This window comes from Agelaius tricolor, unplaced genomic scaffold (genome assembly GCF_023055355.1).
Source record: "Agelaius tricolor isolate 1412-34295 unplaced genomic scaffold, bAgeTri1.0.p SCAF_5, whole genome shotgun sequence".
Taxonomy (NCBI): domain Eukaryota; kingdom Metazoa; phylum Chordata; class Aves; order Passeriformes; family Icteridae; genus Agelaius; species Agelaius tricolor.
The window spans coordinates 46,044,156-46,060,642 of NW_027269265.1; the positions used below are offsets into that span (position 1 = coordinate 46,044,156).

Below are 16,487 nucleotides of genomic sequence, written 5' to 3' on the forward strand. Positions count from 1 at the left end.
ATCTCTACAACTTTGATGGACATTCTGTTACACCATGATAAGGTTTGAAAGAGCACCTCTTTTACTGTAAAATCCTTGAACCTACTGTGTCACCCAGTCTCAATTATGTTTTGGGCAAAATATGCAGTATGGGCAGTATTTTGGTTTAGATATTCCCAAGGGCTGTAAAAATTAAAGAAATCCAATAAGTGCCTGCAAAATAATTTTACAACACATGATGTGCCATTTTATTTGTAAGGGTTACTGTTAATTACAACATTCTTCACAAGCATCACCTAATTTTTACAGAAATGATTCTATATGATGATGAAAAATGAAAATTCTTTGGTTTTGAGGCCTTTATTTTAGGGTCTCACTTTAAAATTTCTTCAAGGGATTTCTTTGTTCAGCCACCCCAAAATTCATTATTTGTTATGGGGGTTACTGAAGGTTAAACTTGGTGTGAGCATTTGAAGGATTTAAAAGCACAGCATCCTGTAGATGAAATGGAGCAATAAAAAAATTACATGATTACTGAATCAATATTATAGTTTCCTGTATGCTGAATTCCTTCATTTATGGTGAAAAACGATTGTCTGTTTACTTCTTATCTTCTGCAAATATCACACCTGTTTTTTCGCCCCTCCTCTTGCCCCCTCCCTTTGAATCTCCTCCCCTGTGACAGAATCAATTGCCTCAGTGGGTATTATAAAAAGCTGAGTTTCCAGTGGAGTTTGCATTCGCCCACCTTAGCCACCATGGGGCTAAGAGCAGCCAGCGTCTTCCTCCTCTGGCTGGCTCTTTCCTCTGCCAGTGAAATAAAAAAAGGTAAGCTCTAGAGATGAAATGGTAGGAGATTGCCTCCTGGCAAAGAGGAAGACTTAAAATATCGCTGCGCAGCTAGAAGGAGGCTGTGCATTTAAATAGTGCTCTGGAGTTTTAGGATGCCTTCAATTGCTTAAGCTTTCAAATACTGAGGCTGCATTGCTTGGACAAAATTGGTAGATCCTACTTTCTTTGGAGAGATTAGTGCCTATCTCTACTGTACTGATTTCTAGTTTGATGTCCTTGGAAAATATTTTCAGTGTTGCTTTTCTTTCCATGCATTGAGTCTTTACTAGGTATGGCAAGAAAGGAACTATAAGGCAAGAAAGGAACTGTAGGACTTTGAGAGGTTCATTGTTAAAGTAATGAAGGAAGTGGATGATTGTGTCTTATGTTACTTTGGAACAACATAAATTTTTCCTCAAAAATGAATGTCATAACATTGAATAAAAGCTTATTTTGTCATTTAGGACATTTTTAACCCTTTTGCAAAAGCTCTAACTTACTATATTTGCTATCAAATTTGAAGTGATGGAATGGAGCACTCGTACTGAAAACTGCTTTTTAGAGGAATAGGTGATTAATTATATCCAGTGATCAGGTTTGGGCTATTGGTCTGCTGTGTCTTGAATTCAGCAATGGGAGGAAAGCTGAACTTGCATTTGGTCTTTCAGCTGTGAGCTCTGAGAGGATCTCTGTGCAGCCTTCCTTCTGAGGAGGGAAGTGTTCCAGCTTGGCTGGATGTATCTGGTATGATTGATACCATCAAAATACAGTAACCTAGGGGTTTTCTTAGCAGTTTTGCTTTCTCATGTTAAATGCTGCAAGAAAATCTTGTGAAATGTTAAGATTCCCAAGAATGCTCAGCTTTTATGATTCAACCCTGATCTACAGTATCTGGAGATTGATCAGATATTGTTGTTAATTTGTATTTTTTGTTGGTATAGATGGCAGGGAAAGGAACAAATAATCTTCATATTTTGCTATTGCAAAAACTTTTTTTTCCCCTCCTACCATGGCTATTTTCTGACCTATCTTCTGAAAAATTTCTGTCTTGCAGTAATAGAAATCACTACTGCTTTTAGGAAAATAAATATTTCACTGAAATCTCCTGTTGTGCATAAGCCCTTTCATACCCTTTAAACTATTAGCCTTCCAGAGTAGGTAGTACTTTCTTTCCTACCTGTTTTATTTCTAGTACATGTTGCAACAGGAAAGAAGATAGTTCTTGGAAAAATTTAATTTTGATAAAAATAATACTGTGATTCAGAATAAAATCATATGCTTGGCACAGAAGCCAAGTTAGAGGTCAGTATTTTTTCCCCACTTCATGCAGATAAGTTCCTTCACCTCAGTGAAAATTATAGGAAGTATCCTGGTCTCAGAATTATTTGTTACGGTCTTATTCTGCTTTAGAGATTTCCATATTTTCTGCTGACCTGGCAGATCCTTGATCCCACTTGAAATCCATGGAATCACTGTGAACATAATTGCAGGTGGTTCTTACTGTAAAACGGAACACTTACCATTTTTCACACTAGATAATTTCTTGCACTTCTTTTCATCTCTATTTCTTTTTCATCACTTAACAGGAAGGACAAGAAGCCATGGCCACTATGTCTGCAGCACTTGGGGAAACAACCATTTCAAGACTTTTGATGGAGACGTCTACCAATTCCCTGGCCTTTGCGAGTATAATTTTGTTTCCGACTGCCGAGAGGCTTACAAAGAATTCTCTGTCCACATCCAGCGTGCTCTCAACAGCAATGGCCATCCTGAGATCCAGTATATTCTGATGAAAATCAAGGATATAATGGTCTACCTCAAACCCAACCTGGTTGTGGTGGATGGGCGAATGTAAGTTCCTTTGCTAAAATGGTATTTAGAGAAATGTCCTGGGAAGATAAAAGCAGGATTGATTCTTTACACAACTGTCTGTGTGCCATTACAGAAACTGCTGCAAAGCATTTCCACAGACAAACAAACAAATAAACAAACAAAAAAGCCTTTTGAAATTCAGCATTAAAATGGCTTTGGGGAGGGGCTTTAGTACTAATTGTCATTTCTACACTGGCATAAGGAGTTATTTAAATACAAGTCAGGAATAGGTTTGACCAAATTGTTCTTCCAGTTGTGCAGAAAACAGTGCAGCTCATGAGCCAGAATTTTCACTGGCTTAAAATGACGTAGATTGATTTGTTTAATGGCATCATCTCGTGTTTACCTTAGCAGATGGTCTAGCAAATCCTTGAAAAGGAAATGCATTTCTCTGGGGTCTTCTCCTCTTATTTTCTGACAGAAGAGAGGTAGTTTTTTCTGATCTTCATACATAACTCTTAAAGATCTGATGGCCATTCCTCAAGGGAGTTTAACAGATAAAACACAGGTCAAAATTCACACCAATTTATCTGTGGCACTATGTACTTTTTCAGACTAAGCAGTGTTATTTTTCTCCTCTTATAACATGATTACACAAGAAACTCATCTGACACCATTACTGATGCTAAGTAGTGTCTTAACTTAGTCTTTCCTATCATTAGGTTATCCTTGTAGTATGTGCCTTTATACTCTGAATCTAGTGAGGAAACTCATGAGTTAATTAGTATGTTTTAGCATAATTGAAAAAAAGAGAACTTTTTAATTGTCATTGGAGAACTCAGTTTTGCCCAGAATTCAGCTTTTGCTCTAAAGTTTGGAAGACACTGCAATGAAAATATGTTCAAGAATTGCAAGTAACATTCGGTTTTCCAAATATCATATTAGAATGCATAATAAAATGACAGAAAGTTACAAAAAAATGCAATATTGCCTCAAATTGAAAAAGCTCTTTATTGTGCACTCAAGTCTTAAAAGAAAACTCATTGAAAAACAAGTTAGAAGTCCTTTTAAAACTGTTTCTCTTAAACGAAGCCATTTTTGTCTTAGATAGATTTTATTGTCATAAACCAGCAGATCCTTGCCAAACTGGTTTTTGCTGCTTTGAGAATTTTTTTTTTTTGGTAGAACCTAATTTTCCATATTGCTTCTGAAATGATAAATTTTCTATTGCCATGCAAAATAGCATTTCACTGTGCTGAAGTGAAAACTGTAAAGTAGAAAAGTATATCGATTAGCCTTCGGGTACCTGATCCACTGATTGATTGAATGTCCTACTATTAGGAAAAACAATAAATATTCCATGCTGTGATAGCTAAAAGCTGAAAAGATGCCCAATATTTTATGTTTCCCCTCAAGAAACATAATCCCTCAAGACTTCATTGTTTGTTGATGAACAATGCAGTCAAAGCAGAAATAATGATCTCTGAGTTTGCACCTAGATGTGTAAGTCATTTGGGCATGTTAAAAACTGCCTGAGCTAAATAGCTGTAAAAACCCCAGTGACAGAAAATCAGGAGATAAAGTTCTCCCAGTCAAGAGACTAGTTAAGAGATGTGCATACACATGCATGAATCTTGATGGATAACAATTACAATGATAATCTATAGAAAATGAACCAGTTATTTTGACTGGACCCCAGTTTACATTACTTCTGTTTGAGCAGACTCTAGTTCTCTGGATTTTATAGGATAAGACTGCCTGCCACAATTCTTTTATTGTTGAATGAAATTCAGCACTTCAGTTTATTTGTAAGACAGACACAAATTGTTATCACACAAAAATATCTATGCTTAGCCCTCTGCAAAGTGTCTTTTGTCACCATTAACAAGCTCAGTCCTGTCCGCTTAAAACTAACTAACTACAGAAGAGCTACTGAATTCCTCTTAACATGCTCTTTTCTTTTGAAAATTTAGTTGGCAGTCCCTGTAACTGCCTGTGCATTCTGAACTCTCTCTTAAAGAGGCAGTTCCTTGCAATGGAACATTAATTCTCTCTGAAATGGTTATGAGATATTTTGGTAAAGAAACATTGTAAGTCATGTTGTAGCTCCTTTCATTGATGTAAATTATTAGTGAATATTTGAATAATAACACAATGATGATGGTTTTTCTTTGATTAATTTGAAGACATCTGACATTTTGGTATTTTTTAAGTTAAAGAGACCAAAGTGTTGGCTAGGCTTTTCCTCTGAAATTGCTTTGCCTTTTAAATGAGTTTTTCCAATGAGTTATTGTCCTGAGTGTCAGAAAGGGAAGACTTTATGCCTCATTAAAACAAGGCAGCCTGTGCAGTTAGAATGAGGTAGTCAGACTAGTTTCTCTATTCCTTGGGGTATTTGGCTTATTACAGACATTCATGTCAGCCCTTATGTTTCCTAACTAATGCAAAGTCTGTGATTTTCTTCCTAGTGTGAAGACACCTTACTACACCTCTGGTGTCCTCATTGAGAGCAATGAAATTTACACCAAGATTTATGCCAAATTAGGCATGGCTCTGATGTGGAACCAGCAGGATGCCCTGATGGTATGTATGATCAAAGTATTTTTAATTGGTATTTCCTGGGTTTCCTGGGTTTCCTGGGATATTTCTCTATCTCAGTAGGAAAAAAAAAAAAGGACGGGGAAAAAAGGAAGAAGAAAAAGATAATTCTTTTGTGTTTTTCCTTTTTCTTTTTGTTATTTAGGTGGAGCTGGACAACAAATTTAATAACCATACCTGTGGTCTCTGTGGGGATTACAATGGCATTCAAATCTACAATGAGTTCATCAAGGGAGGTGCGTCATCCCACCATGCTGACAGTTGTCCCCAGAGATAGGCTGACAAGTCCTGTGCATAGAAACATCACAGGAGAGCAAATTTCACTTGAGAGGTTTCTGTGATTGCCCCAGACTAAACATGAAGTTCCAAGTCTGCATTCCTGGAATTCCTGCATTCTAAGTTTATTCTGTTCTGGATTAATCTTTTTGTTCTTTACTAGCCTTCTTTTCCTGTTTCCTCTACATTTTTAAGCACAGTTAGACATCATTCAGAGCAGGTACCTGTGTCTAACTGGCATATTTGATACCATAGTGACTGCTTCCTTTGATCAGTAGAGTTCCAGAAATCAGGTGCTCCTTGTCAATTTTTGGGGCTCTGCAAGTTCTCTTTCTGTTTTTTTTCTCATAGATGCAAGCTACAACTCAATTACGTATGGGAATATGCAAAAGATCAGCAAACCCAATTCCAAATGTGAAGATCCAGATGAAACTCAGGCTCTTCCAAGCTGTAATGAGCATGTAAGTATTTCTTGTGGTGAAATTCCTTGACATGGACACATGGAGAGATCCTTGTGCAACAGGGAGTTAGTTGCAAGGAGCTGGGAGGACTGTCCCTTCCAGGATATATGGTTACTTTTCCTAGCTGTTCAAAAGACAACAGGTTTTTTTGGTAAGATAAGAAATGTCCAGAAGCTCAGATACCTGTAAATCTCTTAATCATTATTCCTCTTCCTCATCAGCGTGACGAGTGTCAGAGGTTGCTGACTTCCTCTGCATTTGCTGATTGTCGGCTGCGTCTTAATTTGGAAATGTACATCCAAGCCTGCATGCAGGACAAGTGTGCCTGCAAAGGGAAGGACGACTCCTTCTGCCTCTGCAGCACCATCTCCGAGTATTCCCGCCAGTGCTCGCACGCAGGCGGCCGCCCGGGAGAATGGAGGACACAGAGCTTCTGCCGTAAGCAGCTACACAAATTTTACAAAGATTCAAAGGTTGCATGCATGTAGCACCATGAAATTTAAATTCATTACTTCTTTACAAAGCTGTTGGCATGTATTATAAATTTCATATCAGTAGTGCTAAAAATATTATGGTGTCCCTGTTTTCTTCTTCTGTTACTTTTACTATTAAGAAATATTTTTCAGCAAATTCTGTTCCCGTTAAAAAACCTGAGATTTGATGTTGCAGGAGATGAGAATAATTTGATCTATTTGAAACCAGAAGAAGTAAATATAAAAACAAGGGAAAGCAGTTCAGATTTAGATAAACATGCTTTGCCATGTAGAATGTGGCTTGAGACATCACTGACTTGAAGGGAGTAGGGTGTGGTTTCTCAGGAATGATGGACTTAACACTCAAATAACTCCTGGTGTCTTTCTTATTCTTTCAGCCAAGACCTGTCCTGCTACCATGGTCTATAGAGAAAGCAGCTCACCCTGCATGGATACATGCTCACACCTGCAGATCAGCAGCCTTTGTGAAGAGCACTACATGGATGGGTGTTTCTGCCCTGAAGGCAAGTGTCACTCTAGCTGTTGCACCTGGGACAAAAGCAGGAGCCCTGGCTAAGGAAGTCATACGAAAATACTACATGTAGTCAAATTATATCTTAGAAAAGAGTTGTGCTACTCATTATTTTCCCCACTTGAGGAAAATAACTTTAAAATTTTCTAAGGAGGTAATAATTGATTGATTAATTAATTAATTTATAGTTCAAACATATTAACACAGTGACAGGTAATAGACCTGCTTGTTAATTCTCAACAGGTGGGTTTTTGATACTATATAGTAAATCCTGCTTTTTAGGTTGAATAATTCTGAGACAATGGACACCATTTGCCCAGAGAGTAGCAGTGATGGACAGTGAGTGAAATTCTCAGGCTTGTTGTCAGCCTTAGGAAAGATTACAGTGATAGTCTTCACAGCCAGAAAGACTAAGAATCTAAACATCTGTCATTCTCAGATTTTTCTTATTTGCTTGCAATAACCTTTTTATCTGTGTATAGCTATACAAATGAACAGACTTGAATTTTCAAAGCTGAATCAAAGTGTTTTCCATCTGTCTTATATTTACAAAAATTAGAGCCAGTATTCTTCAAAGTTTAGATAATCTCAGTCTGTGTGGCAAATTAGAGTTTTTCCTCTGTGGAAATTGCTTATTTGAAAAAGAGCTGGAATAGTTAATGTTGTATTTTATAGGAACTGTGTATGATGATATCAGTGAAAAAGGCTGCATCCCTGTTAGCCAGTGCTCCTGCAAACTTGGTAGAAAGACTTATGCACCTGGAGAAAGCATTTCCAAAGAATGTGAAGAATGGTAAGGATCCTGGTTGTTGTACACCTTTCTTTGAATGATTGTAAATGGGCCTGCATTTTTCAAATTTCCACAATGTCACAGGAGATGTTCTGAAAACTCTCTGAATTTAATGTATAGGTTGTGTGTCTATAGAACATAATTTCTGGTAAGTTTCTATGGCATATGTCAGATTCTATGGCATATGTCAGAGGGAAAATCTCAAGGGAATGGTCAAGGATACAGTTTTAAAGTACCTGGAGATAGCTTGCTGGTTGCCAAATATACCGATACTTTCAGTGCTCTCAGCTCCTGTAATAACTACAAGTATTTTTTGTATTATTTGTCTGTTTGTAGCACCTGTAATTCAGGCAGATGGACCTGCAAAGATCTACCCTGCCCAGGCACATGCTCAGTGGAAGGAGGTTCCCATTTTACCACCTTTGATGGGAAGAAATACACCTTCCATGGAGACTGCTACTATGTGTTGGCCAAGGTACTGTGTACAGTGGGGATATTCTCTTGTAGAGTAAAACAGTGTCTGTGGGCTGATGTGTATCTGCTGGGAGTTATTGTTCTAGTCCACTTCCATTGGGTGAGGGAAGCCGAAATGCTGGAAGTTGTACTAGAAAATTCAGGGTTTAGCTGTAATTGCCGTATGGGGAAGCTGAGGACTTATTGCAATGGGTGATTAACTCAGTGAGATAGAAGACTGCCTATGCTGTCATTATCCAGTGAAGTCCTTTGTATGTAAGAAATAGAAAGGTCTCAGGATAAGAAGTTCTTGGCCACTTCTGTAATAGCTATTTCTGAGTGTCAAAGTCAGGTGGGGAAAAGAGGTAGGCAGCTGTTTCATTTATCCCTAAAATATCTGGTGTCTGTTTTTCTAGAGAATGAAGAAAATCTTATTGATTTAGGAAAGTTATTGTAACTGATGAATTTAGTCTTTGTTGTGGAAATCATCTCATGAGAGTTTTAATATGACTAATGGACATTTCTTTCCCTGTGATTGTAGGGTACTGCAAATGAGAGTTATGCTCTCCTGGCAGAACTGGCTCCCTGTGGCTCCACAGACAAACAGACCTGCCTGAAGACTGTTGTGATGTTAGTGGATAACAAAAAGAATGTAAGTGCTGTTCTGTGGATTCTGCTAGATATGTTGAAAATTAACATATTTCCCTTATGTGAGTGAATACTTTTTTCTTCTGGAGTCATTGTTGTGGATAGATAAGGAACCTCAGACAGGCTGACAAACAGCTCAGGTTTCTGCCTCGAGAATTCAAAATAAACCTAAACTTAAGAAAATATGAGATTCAAAACAACTGACATTTCCCCCTCTTCTTTGCTCTGTGTGATATGATTTTTCTCACAGAATTCCAGGTGTCTGGAAGGAAGGGTACCTATTCTTCTCCACCTCATATTTTTTTCTTCATTCAGATATAATTTTATAGTTCTAATTGAATCTTTTTCAGAAGAAATCCTATCTTTAAATGGTGATACAATCCAACCTTCTCAAATATTCATTTTAGTATTCTCTTTGTTTATGAGAATATATAGACTATATATAATTTACTTACATATACACATGATTTTCCTCACATATATATGGACTTCCATGTCCTTGACAGTATTACTAGAACATAAGAGAACCAAATCAAAATCCAATAGTTTTATGTTTCTGTATGTAGAGTAGCATTTTTTGAGGAAGTTTAATAAACTGCTTTCTTACCATGTCAGAATCATATTAACCATCACACAGAAGCTGTAGCACATGCTTTAACAAGGAATAAGAACTTTCTACAGATCCTGAAGACCTAATATTTTCTTCTACTTGCTGAAACCAAAGGGCCCAATATAAATGAGTTTTGCATTTCATTATTGCCATGAATTCTTGTAGGCAGATGGAAGAGAAACACTGAATAGCAAGACAAAACCTTAGGCATAATCTGTAGGGCTGCTGCCATGTTCAATTTTCAGACAGATTTTTCCTTTCAAAAATTTGGAGTTCTAGACAGAGCTTAAATGTGTAAATGTCCTTGCTGTTAATCTTCTTTGTATTTGTAAAATCTTAATTTTCCTCAGTCCCTGGAACCTCATTGATTCCATTTGCTGTTACACAGGTGGTGGTTTTCAGATCAGATGGCAGCGTGCTCCTGAATGAGATGACAGTGAATGTGCCTCATGTGTCAAGTAAGGGACACAGCCTTGTATGTCAAGTGTCACACACCTGGCTTCTCATGGAGGGGTGTATTTTTATAGAGGCAAAAGTGGAAGAGGGGTATTTAGCACTTTCCAAACCTGGTAACATGGTGTGGGCATGCCCATTTGATTCTGATCCCAGAGACCAGCCCTTTAAGTAGTCAATTTGTTAAGTCTGTAAGCACCAGCATCAGATCTAGTTGGCCAGTGATTTTTAAAGGAAAAAAGATATTAATTCAATCCTGATCTCAGAGATTTCATGCTGGGTGATACATGAGAATCTAATAAGAAGTGTTTCTTTTGGCAGCCTGTGTGTATTGGTTCATTACAACAGTTCATGTTTTGTTTTTCAGCCAGCTTCTCAGTATTCAAGCCGTCTTCCAACTACTTTGTTGTACAAACTCCTTTTGGGCTTCAGATGCAGATCCAGCTGTTTGGAGTCATGCAGCTGTTTGTGACTGTGGATCAATCAGTTAAAGGAAAACTTCAAGGCAAGTGTCTATGCAAATGGGAAGCAAAGTCATGCTGTTTCACAGCTGAATAATCATGTATTCTTTATATGAGTGATAACTCATGCTACTTGTTAATTTGAGGGGAGAAAACAGAAAGAAAATTGGCTCAAGCAAACTAGAAATGTGGTTTTATTTTTTGATATTGAAATGACCTATCATTGCCAGTACATAGGTGTTTCTTAGAATATTCCCTACTTTTGTATTTGGTCTAATTTTAAACTATCCACAAAAACAGGTTTTTGGTGTACTTTGTGGTTTCAGTATCATCAGAAAGCATAAAAAATTTGGGCTAGAGTAGTAATTTCTTGAAGCACATATACCTTCATGGTTACTATTCTTGAAGATGTGGAAGATTTAAACCAGGGCATCTAAAACCACAGTATTTATACTATGCATGAAATTGATGTGGAATAATCATCTGTTTATAGTGTTTGTGATCAGTTGTCCCTTTCCTTTGACCTTTCAGTATGAGACTAAGTAATGCTTATGTGAAGTTTTTACCTTGTTCTCAAATAGGTCTTTGTGGAAACTTCAATGGAATGGAAGGTGATGACTTTAGAACAACCAGTGGGCTGATTGAGGCTACAGGATCTGCCTTTGCTAACACGTGGAAAGCTCAGTCCACCTGCACAGACCAGGCAGAAAAGCTGGAAGACCCCTGCAGTCTCAGCATTGAAAGTGGTAAGCACATTAATAAGTCAGAGGCTTGGCTTCTGCCCGGATGAGCAGTATCTGCTGTGCATTACTGCAACAGGCCTGTAAGAGTTGTAGTGGGGCATTGAAGTTTTTTTACAGGACTTTAACATTAATAATTAATATCTGCAAGTATGTATACATACAAGCACTTCATCAAACTGAAGTGAAAATTTAAAGGATGATTGTAAAAGAATCCTGAGGTGGTAGAATGGGACAAACAGTCATTAATTTGTACTATCTGCAAAGACAGCTTGTTTCTCCTAGCATTATGTAGCCTTGTGTTTAACTTAAATTTATGGTCCCCAAATGGAAAGAGTTGTCACAATTCCATGTGTACAAATTGCAAAACTACAGTGCAATTTTTGATTTTATGGTTGCATGTCTCTGAAGGATTAGAATTACATGTGTGGTGATTACATGTAGTTTCTCCACTCCCCAAAATGCACACAGTTCTCTCATTTGTATTTCTGCGCTGCATTTATGTGTCAGTATAACTAGGCATGACACAAGGAAGATAAGGAAATGTGATTAATTTCTCTTTTTTTTGCAGCAAATTATGCTGAGCATTGGTGCTCTTTGCTGAGAAACCCAAAGGGTCCTTTTGCAAGATGTCACATAGCCATTGATCCTTCAGAATACTATAAGGTATTGTAATTTTGCACTCTTTTAGTACTTCATTATTTCAGATGGTTAACTGTAGGCATTTATCATTGTTTCAACATTTGAGACATCAGTGAGTAACTTGTCCATAAGAGATGCTGAAGTTTTTGCATTGACTGATTCAAGCAACATAGCATCCAAAGTATCTCATGTGATGAGATCCTTATGGGCTGCTGCTAAATAAAAATGTGCTTTTTTTTATTTTGCTTTTTTACTTTTTGTGGTAACATGTTTATTGGCTTGGATATTTGGACTGAAAAGAAGACTCAAGAGTTGCAGATGTGCACAGTTTAAGTTTAGAAACATTAGTTTCTATAAAGTGGGGGGGGAAAATTCCAACCATATATTGATTGGAATGTAACACCAAATCATTTTCATGCCAGAGTCTCCATGAATTCTTTTCCTTCGTGCTCATCTCTGTTGAGCAGTAACAGAGGCTCACCTGAGGAAAAGGAATTGTAAAACCATTGCTTATATTTGGAAGTCAGTGTGAGCTCAAATGTTGTAAAGGTCTTTGTAGACCTGGTTAATATTTTGCCTTTATTTTAGTTTTTGTGGTTCTCTGCATTTCTAATTAGTAACTGAGAAGGAATGGTATCAATATCCTTTGAAAAATGTGTTCTTAGGAGGCTGACTACTATTTAAAGGTTCAAGAGAGTTGGCTTATGTTAGAATAAGCATCCAAGTATTTTCATTGTGTATTAAATGAAGCAGCACTTTAACTCTCTGGTCTTTGTCCATTCCTTTCACTGTTCTCTGGTCATGGGAATTAATACAAACAACATCAGGAAAATCTGACAGGACATTTTGTAGCAATCAAGTTGCAATTGCCCATTGATTTCCTGTGGACTTATTGACCCTTTGGTTCTTTTTTTTTCAGAAATGTAAATATGACACCTGCCTCTGTGAAGACAATGAAGAATGTCTGTGTGCTGCCCTGTCCTCTTACTCAAGAGCCTGTGCTTTCAAAGGGATCATACTGGGAGGCTGGAGACAGAGTGTTTGCAGTAAGTAATGGAGCAGTAATCCCTGTGGAAATAATTAACCATGAGAAATAAGGAGGCTCTCTCTTAATTTGGTTGTTAGTGATCCATCTCACTCTTAAAGGATTTGGAGTATCTAATGTACCAAAAAGAGACAATGCTGATAATGTTTACTAATTCACATTATATTCTTCAGATGTAATTTGAAATTTTTATACTTAAAAGCAGAAAGCAATATTTTTAACTTTCATCTTCTTTTCCCAGTCTAGCTAATAGGATTCCATTTACTAATGGAATCCCAGCCATCAGGGCTTTTACTGTGCATTTGTTTATCAATGTCTTTGTTTCTGATCATGCTTGCTCTACATCAACAGTTCAGTACTTAGAGACTAGCAGTTTATTATATTGTGCTCACTATCTGATTATCAGTATGTGAAACAAATAGGGCTATGAAAGTAGAAACTATTAGTAGCAGTTAAAAATAAGTCTTCAACTGGCAAAGTTAGGTTAGTGCTACTTGTGACTTCTGATATTTTCTGATACTTTATTAAGATCTAAGGGAATGTTTTTATCACTACATTCGGCACAGCCAAAGAAACCAAAATGGAAATGTCAAGGCCAAATGGTCCGTCCTGCAACCCTTACTTATCAGTTTGGTTTTTTTCCCTCCAGGCAGTGAAGCATCTTCTTGCCCAGGAAATCAAGTCTTCCTTTACAACCTTACAATGTGCCAGCAAACCTGTCGCTCCTTTGCTGATGGTGAAAAGTATTGCTTGCAAGACTTTGCTCCCGTGGATGGCTGTGGCTGCCCACCCAATACATACTTGGATAACCAGGATAACTGTGTGCCCATCTCCCAGTGCCCATGTTATTACAAGGGATCATACCTGGAACCTGGGGAGTATTTCACAAAAGATGGAGAACGCTGGTATGTTTTGGCTTCTGTTTGTGGGGAAAAAGCCCTATAAAAATCACTTGTTAGGTGTAAGGTGCATAGGATTTTTGGTACTTTAATGAATATTTGTAATGCATTTCACATCATCTTCATGCTGAGCAAAGCATTATTCTGTTGCAATGCAATTTATCAATAGCTGAGAAGTGCAGCTTGCTTTGGAGGTGTGAGTATTGGCCTTCACAGATAAATGTTATTCTGAAGCTGCAGTGTTAATAAGGCTTTGTTAGGCAGAACAGTGAAAGGAAGCTAAAAGGCCAACTATGTGTTATGTTTGCTTTTCTAGCAGACACATATTGCTTGTTTTCCACTGGAGGAAGGTCCCCTTGATATGTATTCACTGTAACATTAGCTTTTGGAAACAACATTTGTGATTCTTTTGTATTTTCCCATGGTCTCTGGCAACACTTTGCTGCCTGAGTCATCAGTGCAAACTGTGAAATGCCTTCTTTCATCCAGCAGAAGAAGCATATAGGTCAACAAATTTGTAACATATAAATTCAATAATCATGAAAATACACTGTGTATCCAAATGGAGGCTTTCATTTAAATTATAATTATTATGTCTTATTACTATCGAATTCCTGAGTTGTCATAGAACATAGTATTAAAGATTAATAGAATAGCTGTCATTTCTTAAAACATAACCTTTCTGTGCATTATGCCTAAAATCTTGCTACACTTTTTCTCCAACAAAAAAATTATTGAGTGTAATTCAATAGAATTGGCCTTGAAATTCCAGTAGAAATTATGCAGGATATCTTTAATAAATACTCTCAAATTTATATAAACAAGTCCTTAGACTTAAATTGAAGATATTGAGCTTGCTTTTTTTTTAATTTCTACTTATTTCACTTTTCTAGTGTTTGCCGAAATGCAAAGATCCAGTGCACTTCAGTGAAGTTAAGAATGAGAAGTAAGTGACATTCTATAAACTAAACTAGAATAAAATCCATAGCCAACCTCCCAACCCAAACCTAATTCCCTTTTTGAATTCTCCATTTACTTGTTTTGCATATTTTTTTCTTTTTATGTAAAACAGTAACACATTTTCCCTTTGTTTTCTCTTCAGTAAGTCTGTTTTTTTCAAAAGGATAGACTGAGATTTCTGTCTGAGAAACTATCACCTTTCACTAACATTTCTTTTGCTTTGATTGATCTAAACCAACAATGTACCTTTCAGGTGAAAAAGAATGTTCTTCTAGCAAGATATACTTTGACTGTAATGCATTCTCGAAGTGGACTTCGCAAACACCTCTACAACTTAGCTGTCATACTCCTCAAACCGATCATGTATGTATTCAACTTTTCTTTGTATCTTGCTTTCTTTATTCTGTATTCTTTACATGACATGGTGCAGCTTATTTCTCTTTGGTTTAATCTACACTTCCCCCCCGCCCCATGATAATAATCTGTTGCCATTTTCACAATGGTTTCCCCTCTTCTCTTTACTGTATCTTCACTAGAGTCATGATTTCCAAGCAAAAAAGAATTTGAGTTCTTAGACAATCCAAAAAGAAAAGAAAAGAAAAGCATTAGAAACCTAGAAAAAAAGAACCTTATAAAACTAATCAATATTAGACTGTGTGGTTCTAAATGCAGATTTTAAAGTGTGAAGAAGTGGAATTAAGATGCAGCACTTTGTCATAAGGTAACCATTTCTCCTTATATTCCTTAGTTCCAGACAGAGTGTGTCTCAGGCTGTGTGTGCCCTGAAGGTCTTTTTGATGATGGCAGAGGGGGCTGTGTTGAGCAAAAAGATTGCCCATGCATTCACAACAATGAGTGGTATTCTTCTGGAGACAAGATAAAAGTGGACTGCAACACCTGGTGAGTTATAAGTGAATAGTCTCTTCTAGAATATATTCTATGCACTATATTCATATTCATATCTAGGCTTATGTGCTACAGCAGCTGCAAAAGCTTCAAGTATCATCCTTAATTTTCAGGAATACTTATTGCTATCTCAGAAAATACAGATTCTGCTGGAAGTATGGGGGTGGTAGTTACCTCTGTTTTCAGTAGGCATCTCTCGTTGGGAAAACTCACTCATTTTTTAAAAATAAATGCTATCAAATCTAAAGATGGTAGCTCACCAGAGTGAAGATCATGTTACAGGCTTAAAAACAGGCTTATCAGTTGAAGTTGAGGCTTGGATGTTTTGAATATTATCACATTATATCAGGTAGTTGCTTGGTTTGTTCTGAAGTTTTTCAAACAGCACACTCTCGGTGAGATCTGAAAATTCAACTTCTCTGCTCTCTTCTAGCACCTGCCAGAAAGGGGTTTGGAAATGCACTGAGGACGTGTGCTATGGGACTTGTATGATATATGGAAGCGGCCATTATAACACTTTTGATGGGAAATTCTATGACTTTGATGGGAGCTGTGAATATGTGGCTACTCAGGTAATGCTCATCAGGAGGGCTGAAAAGGAATTTGATTGCCTTGAAAATCTACTTTCCTCTTTGGTTTTGTCATTCCTTATTGCCTGTCATCGTTGTTCCGAAGGGATTCACACATTCTGCCAGGATAAATTGTGTATTTTAAGTGCAGGCAATCTGTGTGAATGTGGCTTTTCTTTTTTTCAAATATAGATATCATAAATTACATGTAACATAACTATGTTACTGTGAGAGCTAATTATCATTTGTGAAATAAATCCAAATTCTAAGCTTAGAAACTTGAAACTTTTATTTAAATATATATTCCTTACTTTTTTTTTATTGTCCCACTCTTTTTCCCAGGCTGAGA

General features: G+C 37.1%; 1 protein-coding gene across 1 annotated transcript in view; it reads left to right on the forward strand.

Annotated features, from left to right (window-relative positions):
• Positions 1-737: 737 nt before the first annotated feature.
• Positions 738-16,487, forward strand: part of MUC2 (mucin 2, oligomeric mucus/gel-forming) — a 57,143-nt gene continuing 41,393 nt past the window's right edge. The window contains exons 1-20 of the mRNA XM_071425982.1: positions 738-807; positions 2,397-2,661; positions 5,091-5,205; positions 5,366-5,456; positions 5,848-5,957; positions 6,179-6,395; positions 6,829-6,954; positions 7,638-7,755; positions 8,089-8,227; positions 8,747-8,857; positions 9,852-9,921; positions 10,284-10,421; positions 10,959-11,123; positions 11,689-11,783; positions 12,679-12,809; positions 13,458-13,709; positions 14,597-14,649; positions 14,917-15,026; positions 15,412-15,563; positions 16,003-16,141. Coding sequence (XP_071282083.1) covers positions 738-807; positions 2,397-2,661; positions 5,091-5,205; positions 5,366-5,456; positions 5,848-5,957; positions 6,179-6,395; positions 6,829-6,954; positions 7,638-7,755; positions 8,089-8,227; positions 8,747-8,857; positions 9,852-9,921; positions 10,284-10,421; positions 10,959-11,123; positions 11,689-11,783; positions 12,679-12,809; positions 13,458-13,709; positions 14,597-14,649; positions 14,917-15,026; positions 15,412-15,563; positions 16,003-16,141 — 2,667 coding nt within the window. The remainder of the gene's footprint in view (positions 808-2,396; positions 2,662-5,090; positions 5,206-5,365; positions 5,457-5,847; positions 5,958-6,178; positions 6,396-6,828; positions 6,955-7,637; positions 7,756-8,088; positions 8,228-8,746; positions 8,858-9,851; positions 9,922-10,283; positions 10,422-10,958; positions 11,124-11,688; positions 11,784-12,678; positions 12,810-13,457; positions 13,710-14,596; positions 14,650-14,916; positions 15,027-15,411; positions 15,564-16,002; positions 16,142-16,487) is intronic.